We start from the raw sequence: 15,307 nt of genomic DNA, 5'->3' as shown, positions 1-15,307 counted from the left end.
AAATGCCGTGTAATAATGGAAAAGTAGCATTATGGACCTTAAGTAACAAGTAATTATTTACTTAGACTCTAATGACGCTGCTGCTGTCTTTGTTGTTGACTTTTTCAGGCATATTTTGCCCAGCAACTTTTATGGGATGACTCACCCAAGGCGGCTGTTACGCATGACAAAAAAGAAAAAAAAAAATCAAAGGATAAGGTGGAGCGAGCAGATGGCAGGAATCAGATAAAAAGGTGTTTGGCGGGGGCTGGTCGACCACTGAAGCCGGGGAACGGGCCACATGCTGCCGCACATCAGGACCATGCGGAGCTCCGGGCTGCCCAGCGGGATGCTGCTCTGCGCGCTGCTGCTGCTGCTCTCCGGAGCCGCCGGAGCCGAGCTGCTGGACGGCGAGAGCGAAGAGGAGCTGAGCCCCAGAGCCCTGCGGGACTTCTACCCCAAAGGTCCCAACCTGACCAGCGAGAAGCAGCTGGTATGCCTCAAGTCTTCTACTTCAATCTGCAACTTCTGTTATTTTAGCAAGTACATTTCGCCGAAATTTACTTTGAATTTCTTTTGCATGCTGCTCATTGCATGGGACACCCCCCCACCCCAAAAAACAACAACAACAAAAAAAAACCCAAAAAAACAAAAACAAGAAACAAACTAGCACCATTCAAAAGTGCATGCATTTAAGCTGCATTATGGCTGATGCGATTAATCACATATTTGCCTTTATCCAATGCATGTTGAGTCTTTGTGCGCAAAATGTAGCTCTTTTTCCTGCTAGAATATATTTTGCTACACGTTAGCAGATAATAATAATAATAATAATAATAATAATAATAATAATAATAATAATAATAATAATAATAATAATAATAATAATAATAAACTGCCCATGAATTGAGCGAGTTTTTCCCGTTTTGATCGTGCAGCTTGGAGCTCTCCAAGAAGTTCTTGACAAGCTGCAGGGGAAACGGCTTCCTCTGTGGGAGAAGAAATTTGGCCAAGTCCCCACGGTACAGTTCACACGAAAACACCGTGCTGTGCAGTCACAGCGTTTCGGTGCTGCAGCAGGTAGAAATGACGCTTTCTCTGTCTCTCTCTCTCGCTCTGTGTCAGTGTGATGTCGGGGAGCAGTGCGCAGTGAGAAAAGGCGCTCGGATCGGGAAAATGTGCGACTGTCCCCGGGGAGCTTTCTGCAACTTTTTCCTGCTCAAGTGCTTATGATCTGATGTGGAGGTTCAGACTGCAGCGGTGAGATGATGAGTGAGGAGGGGGGACACGGAGAGAGAGAAAAAAAAAAAAAAAAAAAAGGAAAACGGTCTCTCCATCCTTGATAATTACTGTTGTGCAGCGGAGGAGCAGGTGGGATGACCGCCCCTCCCTGAGGAAACAAAAAAATATAATAGTTCTATGACAAGAATATATTTTATAAGTATATCGTATTACCATATTAAGCATATTATTTCAGAAAGCTATTATGATGATGGACGCAAAACTATGAAGAAGAATAAAGTTAGTTTACTATTCATATATTCAGATCCACTTTATGTCTGTAGAAAAAAAAAAAAAACAGGATCGTTGTTGTGATGTAGTAAGAGCTAAGAAATAACCCATAATGCACAGCAAACCTACCTAAGGACCATATCCACACTAACAGCAATATTATAAAATTATAAAATTATAAAATGACTTCGTCTGGGCAAATCCAAACTGTCTTTTGAACTTGAGCTATTTTGTTTCAGATGAATGTTTTGTGCATGATAATGATAATATTAATAAAGTGTGGATAAAAAGTGTGATATTGTTTTGTAAAGCAGTGAAGTGGCTGCTTCATCTTTGAAAGTGTCCTTAAGCTGCAGGCTGAATCAGTTATATAACAAGACTTGAGTTATTTTAAAATGATGTCGGTTTGATAGGTATTTGTGGCACAATGACCTGCCTGTGTCTGCAGTGACTTCATACCCCTCCAGGAGGTGGGCTCCATTGACATTAACCATGGAGGGGGCTGCACCTGATCCAGAGCATGACTGTCACATCGCAGTCAAACAGAGCGTCCCACTCAGACTGATCCTAAATTAAACGTATCAGCATCACATCTAAGCTTTAAATGAACCTGTTTGGCAACTTTGACTTTTGGCATTTGATTTTGCTTCTTACTCAGATAGCCTGAGCTTCACTGTGCCCAGTGTTTTCGCTTATTTTGTAAAACGAAATTATTTGACCAATACATATAGCTTATCACTACATATTATTTTATGGTAATTTATATTCTTCTGAAATTTTGTCGTAAGATATATTACAATTACATTGATGTGATGTCATATAAATGAAGACTATTGTTATGTTTATAAATTTTTTTGAACAGTTGCATAATCCATGTCTATATTTTCTTCTTCTTCAGACTCACAATCCCAGCACACACACACACACACACACACACACACACACATCCAGACTCCTGACATATCAGAGGTTTGAATTAATGGCTCAACTGATCGTGTGTAAAAGCAAGCAGTTACTTGAATGACAGAACTGGCAGTTAATTGGCAGCCTGCCATATTTAATTACAAGTGATTTTCACCCCACGCAGGTATGACAATATATGCTGGTTCGTAAAGGACACTTCTGACCTCTAAAGACTGAGTGCTACTTGTTAGGTGCTCCTCTCACACAAGTCATATCTAAATCTCGTTAACAGATAGACATGAATTTTCCCAGGCACATCCAAGGTCCACAGAATGGGCTGTTACAGTCTGATAAATCTCAGCCTCATTCAAAAAAATGCTGGATCTTCTGTCAAGCAATCAGCTTTGTGAAACTAGTAACTCATGACCGTTGCAATAAAATTTGCCACAATCATTCATGATTCCCACAAAATGAATTCTGTTGACTTTGGTGAGCTTCTGGCCTAAATCATCACACAATCAAAGGCCTATCCAGACAGATAATATAATGAACTGGACCTAGCAGACCAGGGATTTTATTTGAATACAATTTTCCTAATTATCTTTTCAACACTGTATCCCCCTTGAAACGAACAATCATTGTGCTTCCATTTCCCTGGTTTATTCTCTTCTGTGGACCCCACACCTGATCTGAAAGTCACCAGCCACTCATGTAAATTGAGGAGTCAGTTAGTCATCTCTGGTCCTTTAATATAACAGGATGTATGTTGTGATGACATGGGCTCATTCATGTTCCTAAGAGAAAGATCACTTTTGAATTTTGTGAAATAGACGTTAGAAGCTGTTGAAAATGTAATTTGTACTTACCTTTAGAAAACATACTCACGCAATTCCATTAGTTTGTGCACACAGTAGAAAATCGCGCACCTAAAGAAAAAAAAAAAAAAATGACACCATGTTCCCTTTATGGCAGAATCCTCTTGGACCCATTCCTGGCAGCTAGTCTGAAAATAGCAATGTTTACTTTTTTCCCTGAATGGTATTACTTTCTCCAGACAGCGAGGATTTGTTATTGATTCCTCAGGGGGATTACCTCCACTGCCAATAGAAATTGCATGTGCGGATAAGGGCTGTTTTCACACGATGAGACAGTTCAAACCTGCAGCAATTGCAGATTGAAAGAAATGATTGTTTGAGTGTGATAATTTGACAGAGATCTACAGAATGAAAAATGGAGATGCTGATGGAAATGCTGAGAAACTGAAAGGGAGGAAGAGGCATGGGATGATTGAGCATGTGATGGATGGAGATACAGGAGCAGGAGACAAATGATACAGGCTAAAATAGAGATTGCGCATTGTGTGGTGTAAACCATCAAATACGTGAACACCAGGCAAAGCTTGAGGCGAGGGAACTGATTTATAACCTGTAACACTAATAACATGCACACAGAACATGTGTTTCTGCCTATACAGTGCAAACCACGTGTAATTTAACAGCCCTCACTATTGTTATGGCTGATCGTGAAAAATACAAACGGCCAAATCACCCTCTGCCCTGTTCCCATTTTATCATTAACACTGAATATTCTGATAATATTAGACTGATACCTTTACAGTTTAGATTCATACCCATCATACAACAACTTCAGGGAGGGAACAGGCACAACTAAAACAAACAGCCAGCCCCCAGAGCATCACGGAGTCAGTCTAGGATCACATGGAGAGACACAAGACAGGCGGCCCCACTTTAAATGGCACAACAAGCACTGCTGCTCTCTAGTGGAGCAGCTGCGCAACAGCTGTGTGCAAAAATAAAACCTGCTTAAAGCAACATTTTGGATGAAAGTTTCTATTTCTCATATTAAAAAATGCCAAACTCCCACTGTAGCTTTACACAATAAGTTTACATTAAATCCAGTCCTGTCTGTAGAAATCAGTCTTCCTTGACGTAATTGTGGCGAAGTGTGTTTTATAGCCAGCAAACAAGCTTCCTGACGCCTTCAGCATAACCACAAATACCATGGTGGATTTTACACTATATCTTTGTAAATAATGTAGAATTGTACAGATGATGGGTCTCTCTGATTGTGTCTTCCTTCTCATATCACCTTGCAATCAGTCACACAATCACCTTAGAGTTGCTCCTCAATGTTACTTTGTGACTTGGGAGAGGGACGGACCATAAAATTGTGTCCCTGCTAACATTCAGCTGATGTTTTTATTTATTTTAAATACACATACTGACCTGTACAACCCTCTTCTCCAGCATGTATACATGACGTCCATCTTCCAGCATAGGGTGGGAAACGGTTTATTTAAGGCATCAGCAATGTTGCAGACCATTAGAGAAAGCTGGTGTTCACATTGTCTACTGACTCATCACGATGCAGCCATGTGAAAAAAGCGGTGTTGATGAGGCCAGAGGGAGTCCTGTTGACACAAAAGATGGTTAGTTTCTGCTGTGTGTTTGTGTGCGTGGGGGATGTCAAGCATGAATGTAACCGAGATTTTATAATTATATGATCGGGCACTGCTAGACTAAATTTGCTAACAATGAGAGTCAGGAAGTTACAGTCCAGAGATTGAGTTATTTTTTTCACTTATTAGGAAATCTTAAAACCACACTGTGACATGCTGCAGCATGCTGACAGTAGCAACATTTGCTGAACACAAAATATTGTTGACAGCTGGTTGGTATGGTGTGGAACGCCAGCACTAGTCAGCCACTAATGAAAACAGGCGCCTAACATTACATAATGACAATGATAGAGAAATAAAAACTCAGAGTGCTTTGATGGCCCACCTGCTGACCAGGCACTCCTTGTTGCAAGCCCACCTGTCTTCTGATCTTGTCTCTTCTCTCTGCACTCTGCCATTCCCCTGTGTTTAAAAATGTGGGGAGAGCCAACATTCATGCACCAACATGAGCTGCAAGCATATGGTGTGATATGAAATGGGTCTAACTGAAAGCACTGCAGGCTGCAAAGGGATCCCTGATACTGGAACAATGAGCACAGAAACTCAAGATTATAACAAAGACAATGTGATTTTGTTCCCTCTGCAGGATGCCATTAATATATCTTCGACTATAACTGTGCAACTGTAAAAGTGCCTGGCTTGATTTCCTGCGGGAAGAAACTGTAAACTAGCTTTATTTGCTTAAATTATGTTTATTTAAAAAATATACAGAAACAGGACCACTGGTGTAAACATACAGTAACATGGAACAGTGTATATATTCACACTCCAGTGCAACCCTGTTCAACTTCAACTGGACCGAAAATCAAAAAGAAAAAAACAAAACAAAAGAACACACACATCACAGCAGCACTTTAACCCAAACACATAACTGTATACACTGGATTTAACTGTCTTCAAATGATTATTCTTAATTATGGCACACTATGTTTTCAACATAGTGTGGGCCTCTGAACTAATAATTATCTTAAATAAAATAAAGCATTAGCTGTTAGTACTTCCGTGTACAGTATGATGGGTACTGTAGTTGGCCAGATATTTGAAAAGAACAGGAAAACTGAAAATCCAGTATAAGTATGTATATATATGGTGGAATGAAATTCAACCCTTCAATTCGTTTAATTAGTCTGAATGAAGAAAAAAACTCTGCATGGTTATTTGTTTAATCCCTGACCAGAAGGACAGGACTGACTGAACATTGTCTGCCATTTTTCTATTGAGTCCCAGTCCTGTGTTAACACAGTTGAAGTGCAGGTCACTTAGGAATGCAGCTCCAAGCTATCTCATGAGATGATCCCTAAAACTGAAAGAGTTGATAGGTACAAATTAGAATAGCAAAAACATAAACTATATTGGCTCTGAGCATCTGACAACCAAAAGTCAATTATAGTTATAGAAACTAAAATATAAAAACTAAGTTTGGGTTGATACTAAATATGCAGGTATGTTTGTATTCCCAAAGACCATCATTTTGATAAAATGTTAGTCTGGCTGGATTAGTTTTGACTACATCCTGCAGCCAAAATTTGTCCCATGACAGAACAGCAGGTGATTCCAACAGTAAAGGTCATTTGTTTGTTCATGTGACTTTGTTTGTTTCCTATCTAAGTGAAAAGTGGTAATCTAAACAAACCAAAATACAAAAAAATGAGGTTCACTTCCATGGTTTGGAGTAAAAAAATTAAAGAGTTGGGACAAAGTATAATCACATCACATCAGTATAATTCAATACCTTTTATGATATTAGGATTAGGATCATATGATCTTTTGAGCTGTCTTTACTTGAAGTCTTAAACTGTTTCACCCTCTGGCACTTGGGTTTATTGTCATTTTATGGTTGACTTGTAAACTATGGCACGCTAACTAATTCACTTATGTGAATACAGAATTAGATGCTTTCTTTTTTGCTGAAGTGACATGTATGTCAAACATCAAATTACCTGTGTTATGGGATGAAAGTAATGTGAGAAAAGCATCATAATAGAGAATTCTCTGAGGGCTTAATGATTCTCAAGTTGAGTTGATTTTTAGCTGCATAACAGTTTGGTCCCATTGTAGCTGTAAATTCCTCCAGTAGCTCCATTCAGTAAATACCACTTGTCGATGTTCCGACTGGGAACACAGGAGGGCACAGTCACAGTCTGTCATCTCTACGAAGAACTGTCTTCAAGCTGGTCGTCCTGAAAAGGGTAGCTGAGAGCAGGAGGAAAGCCTTGACTCCGAGGCTGTTCATCCAACAACATCAAATCCTCCACATCTTTCCCTTTGTACCTCCGTCTACAGATTTTTACTGTCACTTTACGCCCCTGAAAGACTTTTAGGGCTTCTTTGGAAGCCATTGCTCTGGCAGCAGCCTCATCCCGCCCATATCCTGTGCCCATGTAGACAGTCTGACAACGTATTTCACACACATGGCCTTCCTTCTGTGTTCGACCTGCAGGGAGGCCTGTAATGTCTTTGAGTGGCACAAATACACAGGTCAGGGTCTGTTTACATGACTCTACACAGCTACGAAGTATTTCGAAATGGTCCAGGTTGGGCCCAAAGCCCCCCGCCGACACCAACTTCCATGCCACAGCCTTGTAGAGGCGGTTGAAAAAGGGCTGATGCTCTGCTGGGGCCTGTGGAGGAGGTCCTGCTTTCTGACTCATTGCCCATGTGGATGTCCTGCCAGCAGGCCGACTGTCAGGCTCATTAGGCCCACATTTGGCTCTTTTCACAAAGCTTTCAGCATCGCCCTCTGCAAATGATGATACAAGAGGCAGGATGGTGTTGACTGGACAAAGAAAACATAAAAGTACCAAATATATAGCTACCTAATATGGAGACAGACTCCAGCTTTCACATGTGGGTGTGTAAAAGAATGTAGATAATTACACTATCATCCTGCTGTAATAGAAACACGCACTGACACATGTTGGTGGTCCATAACAAGCAACGGGAAGTGTGTGGGTGTGCCGAGTCCTTCCCACCATTTAACGCCTAATGAAGGCAGTCATAAAGGTTTTTCAAGGCAACCAAAAACAAAACAAATGGGAATGTTCACTTTTTGAGAGATCTTTTGAATTATTACATTTACAGCTCATAGCTCAATAGATAGAAATTAAACTGTTGCATGCGTGTTTGATAAGCCAAAACAAGCAGCTCCAGCTCCATAAGCTGCCAATGTCAAATATGACATTAATTAAAATTAAAATACTAAAACAATGGCATGTGAACATCTGTCAATGCAAGAACTGAGATGTTGGCTGTGCTGTTTCTAACTGACTTCAAAAGACTTAACCCACATTTTACACCGTACCAACAGTGTGCTGTGTTTAAAATGTGCATTGCATTACCAGTTGTGGCACTCCGCTTTCCTTTTGCCAAGGCTTCCTCTTTTGTCGTTTTGTGAACAGGAGGGTCCTGGACAACAATTCCCTCACCCATATCCTTGATCTTGGCCATTACAGTCTGTGGATAGCTGAGGAATGAGGACAGACAGACAGACAGACAAGTCACTCCTCACTCTCAGGGTCAACATCTGTGATGTGTGTTTGCTGTAGTTCTGATGCGTCCCTGTCTCCTACCTGCACCCGAGGAAAACGTGATTAGCCCAGACCATGGACAGAGAGAGCAGCCTGTCCAGGCTGCAGCTGGGGACTCCTGGCTCCACGGTTGGGAAAGCCTCCAAGTTTCTCAAGATAAACTCCCTCCGAGCGAGCCACTGCTTGTTGGTCTCACAGTATCCCCGGAGACTTTCGACCCACTGAGCCAGCTGCGGGTTCTGGCCCAGGTACTCTGCAACTATGTCCTCTCCGCTCCTCTCCCCCGCCATCTCTGCGAAAACAAACAGTGACTGCAAGAAGCTCTAAAACACACACACATGCCCTTATATGTTTCTCGAATAAAAGCAAGTACAACCAGAGTTAATCGGACTCATTAACATTATGTATAGACATAGATGTGAACCTACTACTCGGCGGATCAGGCAGCATTCAGCTGTGTTTGGTTGCCTAGCTGTAGCCTCGATAAGCTAACAAGTCAATGTTTTCTAAAGAGGAACGGACTTTAGCAACTGTCAACAAACGGCTAGTTCAGATCCGTTAGCTCAAGCAGAGACAAAGTTGGTAATTATAAGTCTACATTAATCTTTCTTAACACAACGATACGAGTAACAGTCATCGTGGAATCGATATTTTACCTAGAAACATACCAAGCTTTCTGTTGTGAGGTGATCCTAGCTAACTACATGACCGAATGATGACGCAGGTTGGCTCCTGGCGTTAAGAACTACATTTCCCAGGAGCACCGGGCCAGCTAACAAGTTCAACATGCTAATCGTCGTTGGCTTTTACGAGGCTTATTTATACCTCTTTAAATGCAATGAGGGTGCTAACATTGCACCATAACAGTTCTAGTACAAAATAAAATGTACAAGACATACTTTTAGTTTTGTTACACTGTAAAATGCAAGCTAAATATTAGCAAATAAAACACGGACCGTTGGTTTACGCAAGCGAGTGCATCCAATGATGCTTTGCGGCGTGACGTCTCTAGCTTGCGACAGTTCGGGCGGCTTGTCTGAATGAAAAACTGCGTTCTTCATTTTTTTTATATTTAAATTAAAGTTGAATTAAAATGATTCACGAGCTGTTGCTGGCATTAAGCGGATACCCAGGGACAATTTTTACATGGAACAAACGAGTAGGTTTACAGGTAAAGTGACAAGAGACACAGCTACGCTTCTGTACTAACAGGACCCTGCCAGCGGCAGTGTGTCTTCAACCTGAACCCTCTGAGCACTGTTTTTGTTTTCATTTTCACAGGCCACAAAGGTCACACAGGCATTATTATCCCTTGGAGTGACATAACATTTGAAGAGGGAACGAGCGGGTTCAGAGTCAATGTCTAATGAAATGACGTGATACTTGAGTTCACACTGTAATAGTTTAAAGTCTTCTGTTAGCTTCAAATTCTGTACAGTCTGCAGTTTCTTGGGCGTATTTAGCCAAAACCATCGCAGTTAGGTTTTGTCTTCAAGGCTGTCGTTTGTGCAGGTCATTGTTATTTTGTGTATCGTCATAACCTCTGTGCATTGCAGGCACAGCTTTTCGAACCTAAACTATGTGGCTTCACTAGGTGTCCCAGGACCTGCCCTTCCTCCACCCCAGTGAGACCAATGTCCTCAACCGGATCTGTAAACTGGGCTCCGATTACATTCGCTTTACAGAGTTTATAGAACAACACACTGGCCATGTGCATCAACAAGTAAGTTGTGGTCATGCATGGTGATATTTATACACATTTGAGATCTTAATTAATAATTCACTGTCTGCATCTTATGTGTGTCTTCCATCCATTCACCCGTCCATCCAATATCTACGCCACTTATCTGTCATGGTCAAGGTTGAGGAGGCGTGGGGCAATCCCAGCAGACACTGGCCTTCTCTTTTAATCACACTAATCCTGTCTGTGAGGAAATTAAAGACATGTTGCTCACTGGGTTCTTCCACACAAAGGACACTTTAAAGAAAACTGACTGACCTTTACTTCTTTAAATAAATTTCAAGTGAGAGTTTGGGAGTGTTGTTGGGATCAGTGTATCACATGAAATGTTGAACTAAAGTGTTTAATTTGGTTTATAGGAACACCACACAAACCAGCCCAATCAGACTGGACTGCATGGAATTTACTTGCGTGCATTCTGCACGGGGCTTGACTCTATGCTACAGCCGTACAGGCAGAACCTGTTGGACCTTGAACAGGAGGTAAAATGACAATACAGATAACAGCTGTGAATAGAAAAGCACATGAAAAGATGCTCATTCAACTTGTGTTGTATTTCAGTTCCTCGGAGATCCACATTTAACAATATCCCACGTGAATTATAAGCTTGATCAGGTAAAGCATCTTTTAAAGTTGTCTGAGGAGATAATATTTATATTCTCAGGTACAAGTCTGTCAATATCGAAATATTGCTTTCGTTGATTGTTTGACACTATTTTGTTTTTTCCATCAAGTTCCAGTTGTTGTTTCCCTCCGTGATGGTGGTGGTAGAAACTATAAAATCACAGAAGGTAAGGAAATTCAAATTAAGGGTTGATAAGACTTGATGTCAGTCTACCTAATTTTACTGTTTCTACCAGAGAATGAATGTTTGTTCCTGCGCTGGTCAATATTTAATATTAATGGTGTGTGAAGGTGTATCTCATTCATCCTCCTCTACATTTTAAACAAACTAAATAAAGCCTGAGTGACACAGGACCTAAGAGCTGGGGGGATGCAGGAAAACCAGATTTATTAAAATAAATTACAAATGGGTAACAGGCCTGACATCCATGTTCTCTCTGTTGTTTGTGTGCTGCTTTAGATCCATGGCTGTCAGATCCTGGAAACCGTGTACAAGCACAGCTGTGGGGGTCTCCCTCCTGTACGCATGGCCTTAGAAAAGTAAGTCACCTTCATTTGGAGTTTAGAAGTTGTATTCTGTTTTGATTTGCTACTAATGCATGTTTTATATATATTTTTGTGGGGCGACAGTGCTAACCACTATCCTACCGTGCTGCCCTGGAACAACCTTGTTTACATGTATTAATCTTGTACGTGTTCACAAGGTTACAGAGTTTGGAAGTCACATATCACGACATCATCTGAACCTAAGTTGTGCCACTCTAAATTCTAAACCATTTTTGTGTTTCTTGTTTTGTTTTTTTTTTTCTTTTCTGCAGGATTCTTGCTGTGTGTCACGGTGTGATGTACAAGCAGTTGGCAGCTTGGATGTTGCATGGGTTGCTGCTGGACCAGAGCGAGGAGTTTTTTGTGAAGCAGGGGCCCAGCGCAGGGGGAGCTGCTGCCAGCCAGGAGGAGGAGGAGGAGGACCTGGGACTCGGAGGCCTGAGTGGTAAACAGCTCAGAGAACTACAGGACCTGGTGAGAACTCGTCTGACACACAGGCACGCCTAAGAAGCGCTCAGGGGAGTCTTGATTATGTCCTATGCTGTTGTTGTGCAGAGGCTGATTGAGGAGGAGAACATGCTGGCTCCATCTCTGCAGCAGTTCTCCCTGCGAACAGAGATGCTGCCTTCTTACATTCCCATCCGAGTTGCTGAGAAGATCCTCTTTGTGGGAGAATCTGTCCAGATGTTTGAAAATCACAACCACAGCCCATCTCGAGCTGGTAAATTACAGTGAATCTAGGTGAGCTCCATCATTTAGATGTGTTGCTGAAGCATAAACACATTATTTCAGGCTCGATACTGAAGCATCAGGAGGACATATTTGCTGCTGAGCTGCACAAACTCAAACAGCAGCCTCTTTTCAGCCTGGTGGATTTTGAAAACCTCATTGACCGCATCAGGAGCACAGTGGCAGAGGTGAGCTCTTATAGTATCACCTTCTTTGAACTAACATCTGTGTAAGTCACCACACTCATCCTCACAATCTGAATAACCTGCAGCATCTATGGACTTTGATGGTGGAGGAGTCAGACCTGCTCGAGCAGCTCAAGGTTCGTGTTCACCAAGCTTAAGTCTGCATTGTAACCAGCAGCAAAATGAAAAGATAGATTTCTTTGTTTTCCTCCAGATAATTAAAGATTTCTATTTGCTGGGTCGTGGGGAGCTCTACCAGGTTTTTATTGACCTGGCACAGCACATGCTGAAGACACCTCCGACAGCAGTCACCGAGCATGGTACTGAGTTTACACGTCTGAACATGGCACATCAAACGCATCTGTCCAGGGACAAAGTGTGTTTTCAGTCAGGGCTCATCGGTTTGGATTTTAATGGGATTTCTGTCCCTCAGATGTGAACGTGGCTTTTCAGCAGGCAGCTCATAAGGTGCTACTGGACGACGACAACCTCCTGCCTCTGCTGCACCTCACTGTGGACTACCAGGGCAAAGAGAGCAAAGGTGTTCAGCTGAATGAACTGAAGTGTTGTATAAATCTATAAAATGATGTCGTGTGTTTGTGTTCTAGTGCTGAAGAGAGACAAATTCTTGATTATTTGACAGGCGTGACAAACAGAAGTCATTTTTTTTTTTCACTTATGTAATAGCTAAAACAAATATCTTGAGTGCTTTGGGAATGTTGGTCAGCCAAAACATGCAGTCACATTCAGCTCTGAACTTCCATTTATGGATCAAAAGATAAATAATTTAATTTATATTTTCCAGAGGGGTCAGGCCCTAGAGACGGAGCCAATCCCCCACAGGACACCTCCCCTCGTGAGATCCCGCCCACAGGCTGGGCAGCTCTCGGCCTCACATACAAGGTCCAGTGGCCACTGCATATCCTTTTCACCCCTGCTGTGTTGGAAAAGTGCGTCTGCTATCCTACTGAAGGTTTTACTGGCTCATGTTGTCATTCTGAGAGCAGCTGGTAAGCATCTCCTCCTGTGTGTCTTCAGGTACAATGTGGTGTTCAGGTACCTGCTGAGTGTGCGGCGGGTACAGTCGCAGCTGCAGCACTGCTGGGCCTTACAGATGCAGAGGAAACACCTCAAGTCCAGCCAGACTGATGCTGTGAAGTGGAGGCTACGCAACCACATGGCGTTCCTGATTGACAACCTGCAGTACTACCTACAGGTAATAGCAGAGTGAGTGGGATGGTTCAGATCAAATTATATAATTAATATAAATTATAGAACTAACACACTGAAAGGTTTGAAAAAGCAGTCCTAGCTCCAGTTTATGCCTCATCATTTAACAACCTTCACCACAGTTTCAGCCTCCTAACACACCCCACCCTTATATGAGCAAATTACATTTTGGGTTCTTTTCACAATTATACTTAATTTTGCTTAATTTAGACCTGTTGGCCTCATTTGTGGAAACCACCAAAGCACATTACAATGATCACTTTACAGTCAAATGGTCAACAAGTCCCACTAACACGTATACCAAATAAGAAAAAAGGATCTCCAGAATCTTCAAAGATCCTCCTGGACATCTGAGTTCTCCAAACCTCTAATCCAAAAAACATGGTGGCCAGAAGAGACATGATGTGATCCTAGTCACTTGAAGAGAAATGTGGTGTCCCGTAACTGAAAAGGTGAAAAAAAACGGACATTACACCATAATGTTTTTACTATCAAGTTATGTTGTTATTGAACAAAAGGAGCTATTCCATTGCAAAAAAATGTGAGGGACACATCTAACAGAAATAATGTTTGGTTTTCATTAATATAGTTTATTTTTCAATCCTGGGGACTCAACTAAAAGTTATTGATTAGCTTTTGGAGGCTTCATGTTACAGGTGACCGAGGTGTGGCTGATTGTGGTTTACTGGTATAAATGTGAAGTTAATGAAGGTGCTGCAGCCTTGGTAGGTTGTTTGCATCGTGACTTCACCAGTGATCAGAGATAATTGAACTCTTTCTGTATTGCTAACTGTCTCTTCATCCAGCTATGGCTCACTGTGGAGGTAGAAATCTGGCTGCCGTATTTAATACATTTTGATAAGACACAGAGACAGTCAGTATTCATCAGCATTTGTGGCTTGGGAAAGATGTATTCCTAGTGTGTGCGAGTAAAAGTGTGCATGCGCTCACGTACCTTTTTATTTGAGGTGTTTTCATGTTTGTCTTCAGGTGGATGTCCTCGAGTCTCAGTTCTCCCAGCTGCTCCAGCAGATCAACTCCACCAGAGACTTTGAGAGCATCAGACTGGCCCATGACCACTTCCTCAGTAACCTGCTCGCCCAGTCCTTCATCCTCCTCAAGCCGGTATTGAAGCTACATCAAGATAGTTTATCTAAAACTCCTGCTCATTTCAGATGGTGTACTAATTCCTCTGTCCTCAGGTCTTCCATTGTCTGAATGAAATCCTGGAGCTGTGCCATAATTTCTGTTCACTGGTCAGTCAGACGGTGGCTTCGCTTGACGACAGAGGAACAGCACAACTGGACATCCTGGTCAAGGTAAAGTCAGAGCTCCTCTTTGTGGGAAAATGTAAAAAAAAAAAAGTTTCTAATATTAATAACTTCTCAATTGAATTTCAGGGTTTCAGACGGCAGTCATCCTTACTGTTTAAAATCCTCTCAAGTGTAAGGAATCATCAGATAAACTCTGACCTCGCTCAGCTGTTACTGCGATTGGACTACAACAAGTACTACACACAGGCAGGAGGCACCCTGGGCAGGTAGGAAACCTGATGCATCGGTCATTATAAAGCAGAGCTAATGACAAGTCCATAATGGAGAAAATCTCTCTCTCTTTTCAGTGTCTAAGAAGCACAGAAAGGATCAAGATCATCTTGAGTCATCTTTCAATGCTGTTAAATTATAAAAAAAAAAAAAAAAAAAAATCTACTGCATTGAGGCTGACAACACATTAAGAAAAACCTGAAATCCAACTACGATTAGGAGAAAATGCTTCATCCAAAATGCAGTTTGCTCTGCTCTATTAACTTGTATAAATTGTAAATACTAAAACCTTGTTGCATGTGTTGTTT

The 15,307-nt window shown here is 41.7% G+C and overlaps 3 protein-coding genes across 9 annotated transcripts; 2 read left to right on the top strand and 1 right to left on the bottom strand.

Annotated features, from left to right (window-relative positions):
* The first annotated feature begins 272 nt into the window (after positions 1-272).
* cart3 (cocaine- and amphetamine-regulated transcript 3) lies at positions 273-2,463 on the top strand. 3 transcript variants are annotated; one of them, XM_029498165.1, is made up of 4 exons: positions 273-472; positions 918-1,001; positions 1,105-1,239; positions 1,940-2,463. In XM_029498165.1, exons 1-3 carry the CDS (start codon positions 281-283, stop codon positions 1,210-1,212), a joined length of 384 nt encoding a protein of 127 aa, XP_029354025.1. In that variant the 5' UTR covers positions 273-280; the 3' UTR covers positions 1,213-1,239; positions 1,940-2,463. The 3 variants fall into 3 exon arrangements, with proteins under 3 accessions (XP_029354025.1, XP_029354024.1, XP_029354023.1); XM_029498164.1 differs by having other exon boundaries at positions 1,905-2,463; XM_029498163.1 differs by lacking the exon at positions 1,940-2,463 and having other exon boundaries at positions 1,105-1,606.
* Positions 2,464-5,554: 3,091 nt separating this feature from the next.
* cdkn2aip (CDKN2A interacting protein) lies at positions 5,555-9,189 on the bottom strand. Of its 3 annotated transcripts, none has more exons than XM_029498432.1 (4): positions 9,069-9,189; positions 8,443-8,692; positions 8,212-8,336; positions 5,555-7,613 (listed from the first exon to the last, which is right to left on the bottom strand). In XM_029498432.1, exons 2-4 carry the CDS (start codon positions 8,688-8,690, stop codon positions 7,024-7,026), a joined length of 963 nt encoding a protein of 320 aa, XP_029354292.1. In that variant the 5' UTR covers positions 8,691-8,692; positions 9,069-9,189; the 3' UTR covers positions 5,555-7,023. The 3 variants fall into 3 exon arrangements, with proteins under 3 accessions (XP_029354292.1, XP_029354289.1, XP_029354290.1); XM_029498429.1 differs by having other exon boundaries at positions 8,829-9,112; XM_029498430.1 differs by having other exon boundaries at positions 9,057-9,105.
* A 224-nt stretch (positions 9,190-9,413) lies between these two features.
* On the top strand, positions 9,414-15,197 carry tubgcp4 (tubulin gamma complex component 4). 3 transcript variants are annotated; one of them, XM_029498563.1, is made up of 18 exons: positions 9,414-9,571; positions 10,004-10,123; positions 10,501-10,623; positions 10,703-10,756; positions 10,876-10,932; positions 11,226-11,305; positions 11,584-11,785; positions 11,867-12,032; positions 12,104-12,228; positions 12,312-12,362; positions 12,440-12,545; positions 12,659-12,766; positions 13,031-13,175; positions 13,264-13,441; positions 14,446-14,580; positions 14,658-14,774; positions 14,856-14,995; positions 15,077-15,197. In XM_029498563.1, the coding sequence occupies exons 1-18, from the start codon at positions 9,494-9,496 to the stop codon at positions 15,081-15,083; spliced, it is 1,992 nt and encodes a 663-aa protein (XP_029354423.1). In that variant the 5' UTR covers positions 9,414-9,493; the 3' UTR covers positions 15,084-15,197. The 3 variants fall into 3 exon arrangements, with proteins under 3 accessions (XP_029354423.1, XP_029354421.1, XP_029354424.1); XM_029498561.1 differs by having other exon boundaries at positions 9,995-10,123; XM_029498564.1 differs by having other exon boundaries at positions 9,505-9,571; positions 9,682-10,123.
* The last annotated feature ends 110 nt before the right edge of the window (positions 15,198-15,307 follow it).

Source organism: Echeneis naucrates, chromosome 3 (assembly GCF_900963305.1).
Source record: "Echeneis naucrates chromosome 3, fEcheNa1.1, whole genome shotgun sequence".
Taxonomy (NCBI): Eukaryota; Metazoa; Chordata; class Actinopteri; order Carangiformes; family Echeneidae; genus Echeneis; species Echeneis naucrates.
The sequence above is the reverse complement of the archived record's forward strand: the minus strand, read 5'-3'. Positions and strand labels throughout refer to the sequence as shown.

Excerpts from the sequence above, each read along its gene's own strand:
- cart3 (XM_029498165.1), top strand. The coding sequence starts at position 281 with ATGCTGCCGCACATCAGGACCATGCGGAGCTCCGGGCTGCCCAGCGGG. Across the intron at positions 473-917 it reads TGACCAGCGAGAAGCAGCTG|CTTGGAGCTCTCCAAGAAGT; the intron begins GTATGCCTCAAG and ends TTGATCGTGCAG. Across the intron at positions 1,002-1,104 it reads AATTTGGCCAAGTCCCCACG|TGTGATGTCGGGGAGCAGTG; the intron begins GTACAGTTCACA and ends GCTCTGTGTCAG.
- cdkn2aip (XM_029498429.1), bottom strand. The coding sequence starts at position 8,850 with ATGCTGCCTGATCCGCCGAGTA. Across the intron at positions 8,337-8,442 it reads CACGTTTTCCTCGGGTGCAG|CTATCCACAGACTGTAATGG; the intron begins GTAGGAGACAGG and ends CTCATTCCTCAG. Across the intron at positions 7,614-8,211 it reads AAAGCGGAGTGCCACAACTG|AGGGCGATGCTGAAAGCTTT; the intron begins GTAATGCAATGC and ends CATCATTTGCAG.
- tubgcp4 (XM_029498561.1), top strand. The coding sequence starts at position 9,494 with ATGATTCACGAGCTGTTGCTGGCATTAAGCGGATACCCAGGGACAATT. Across the intron at positions 10,933-11,225 it reads AAACTATAAAATCACAGAAG|ATCCATGGCTGTCAGATCCT; the intron begins GTAAGGAAATTC and ends GTGCTGCTTTAG. Across the intron at positions 14,581-14,657 it reads CCTTCATCCTCCTCAAGCCG|GTCTTCCATTGTCTGAATGA; the intron begins GTATTGAAGCTA and ends CTCTGTCCTCAG.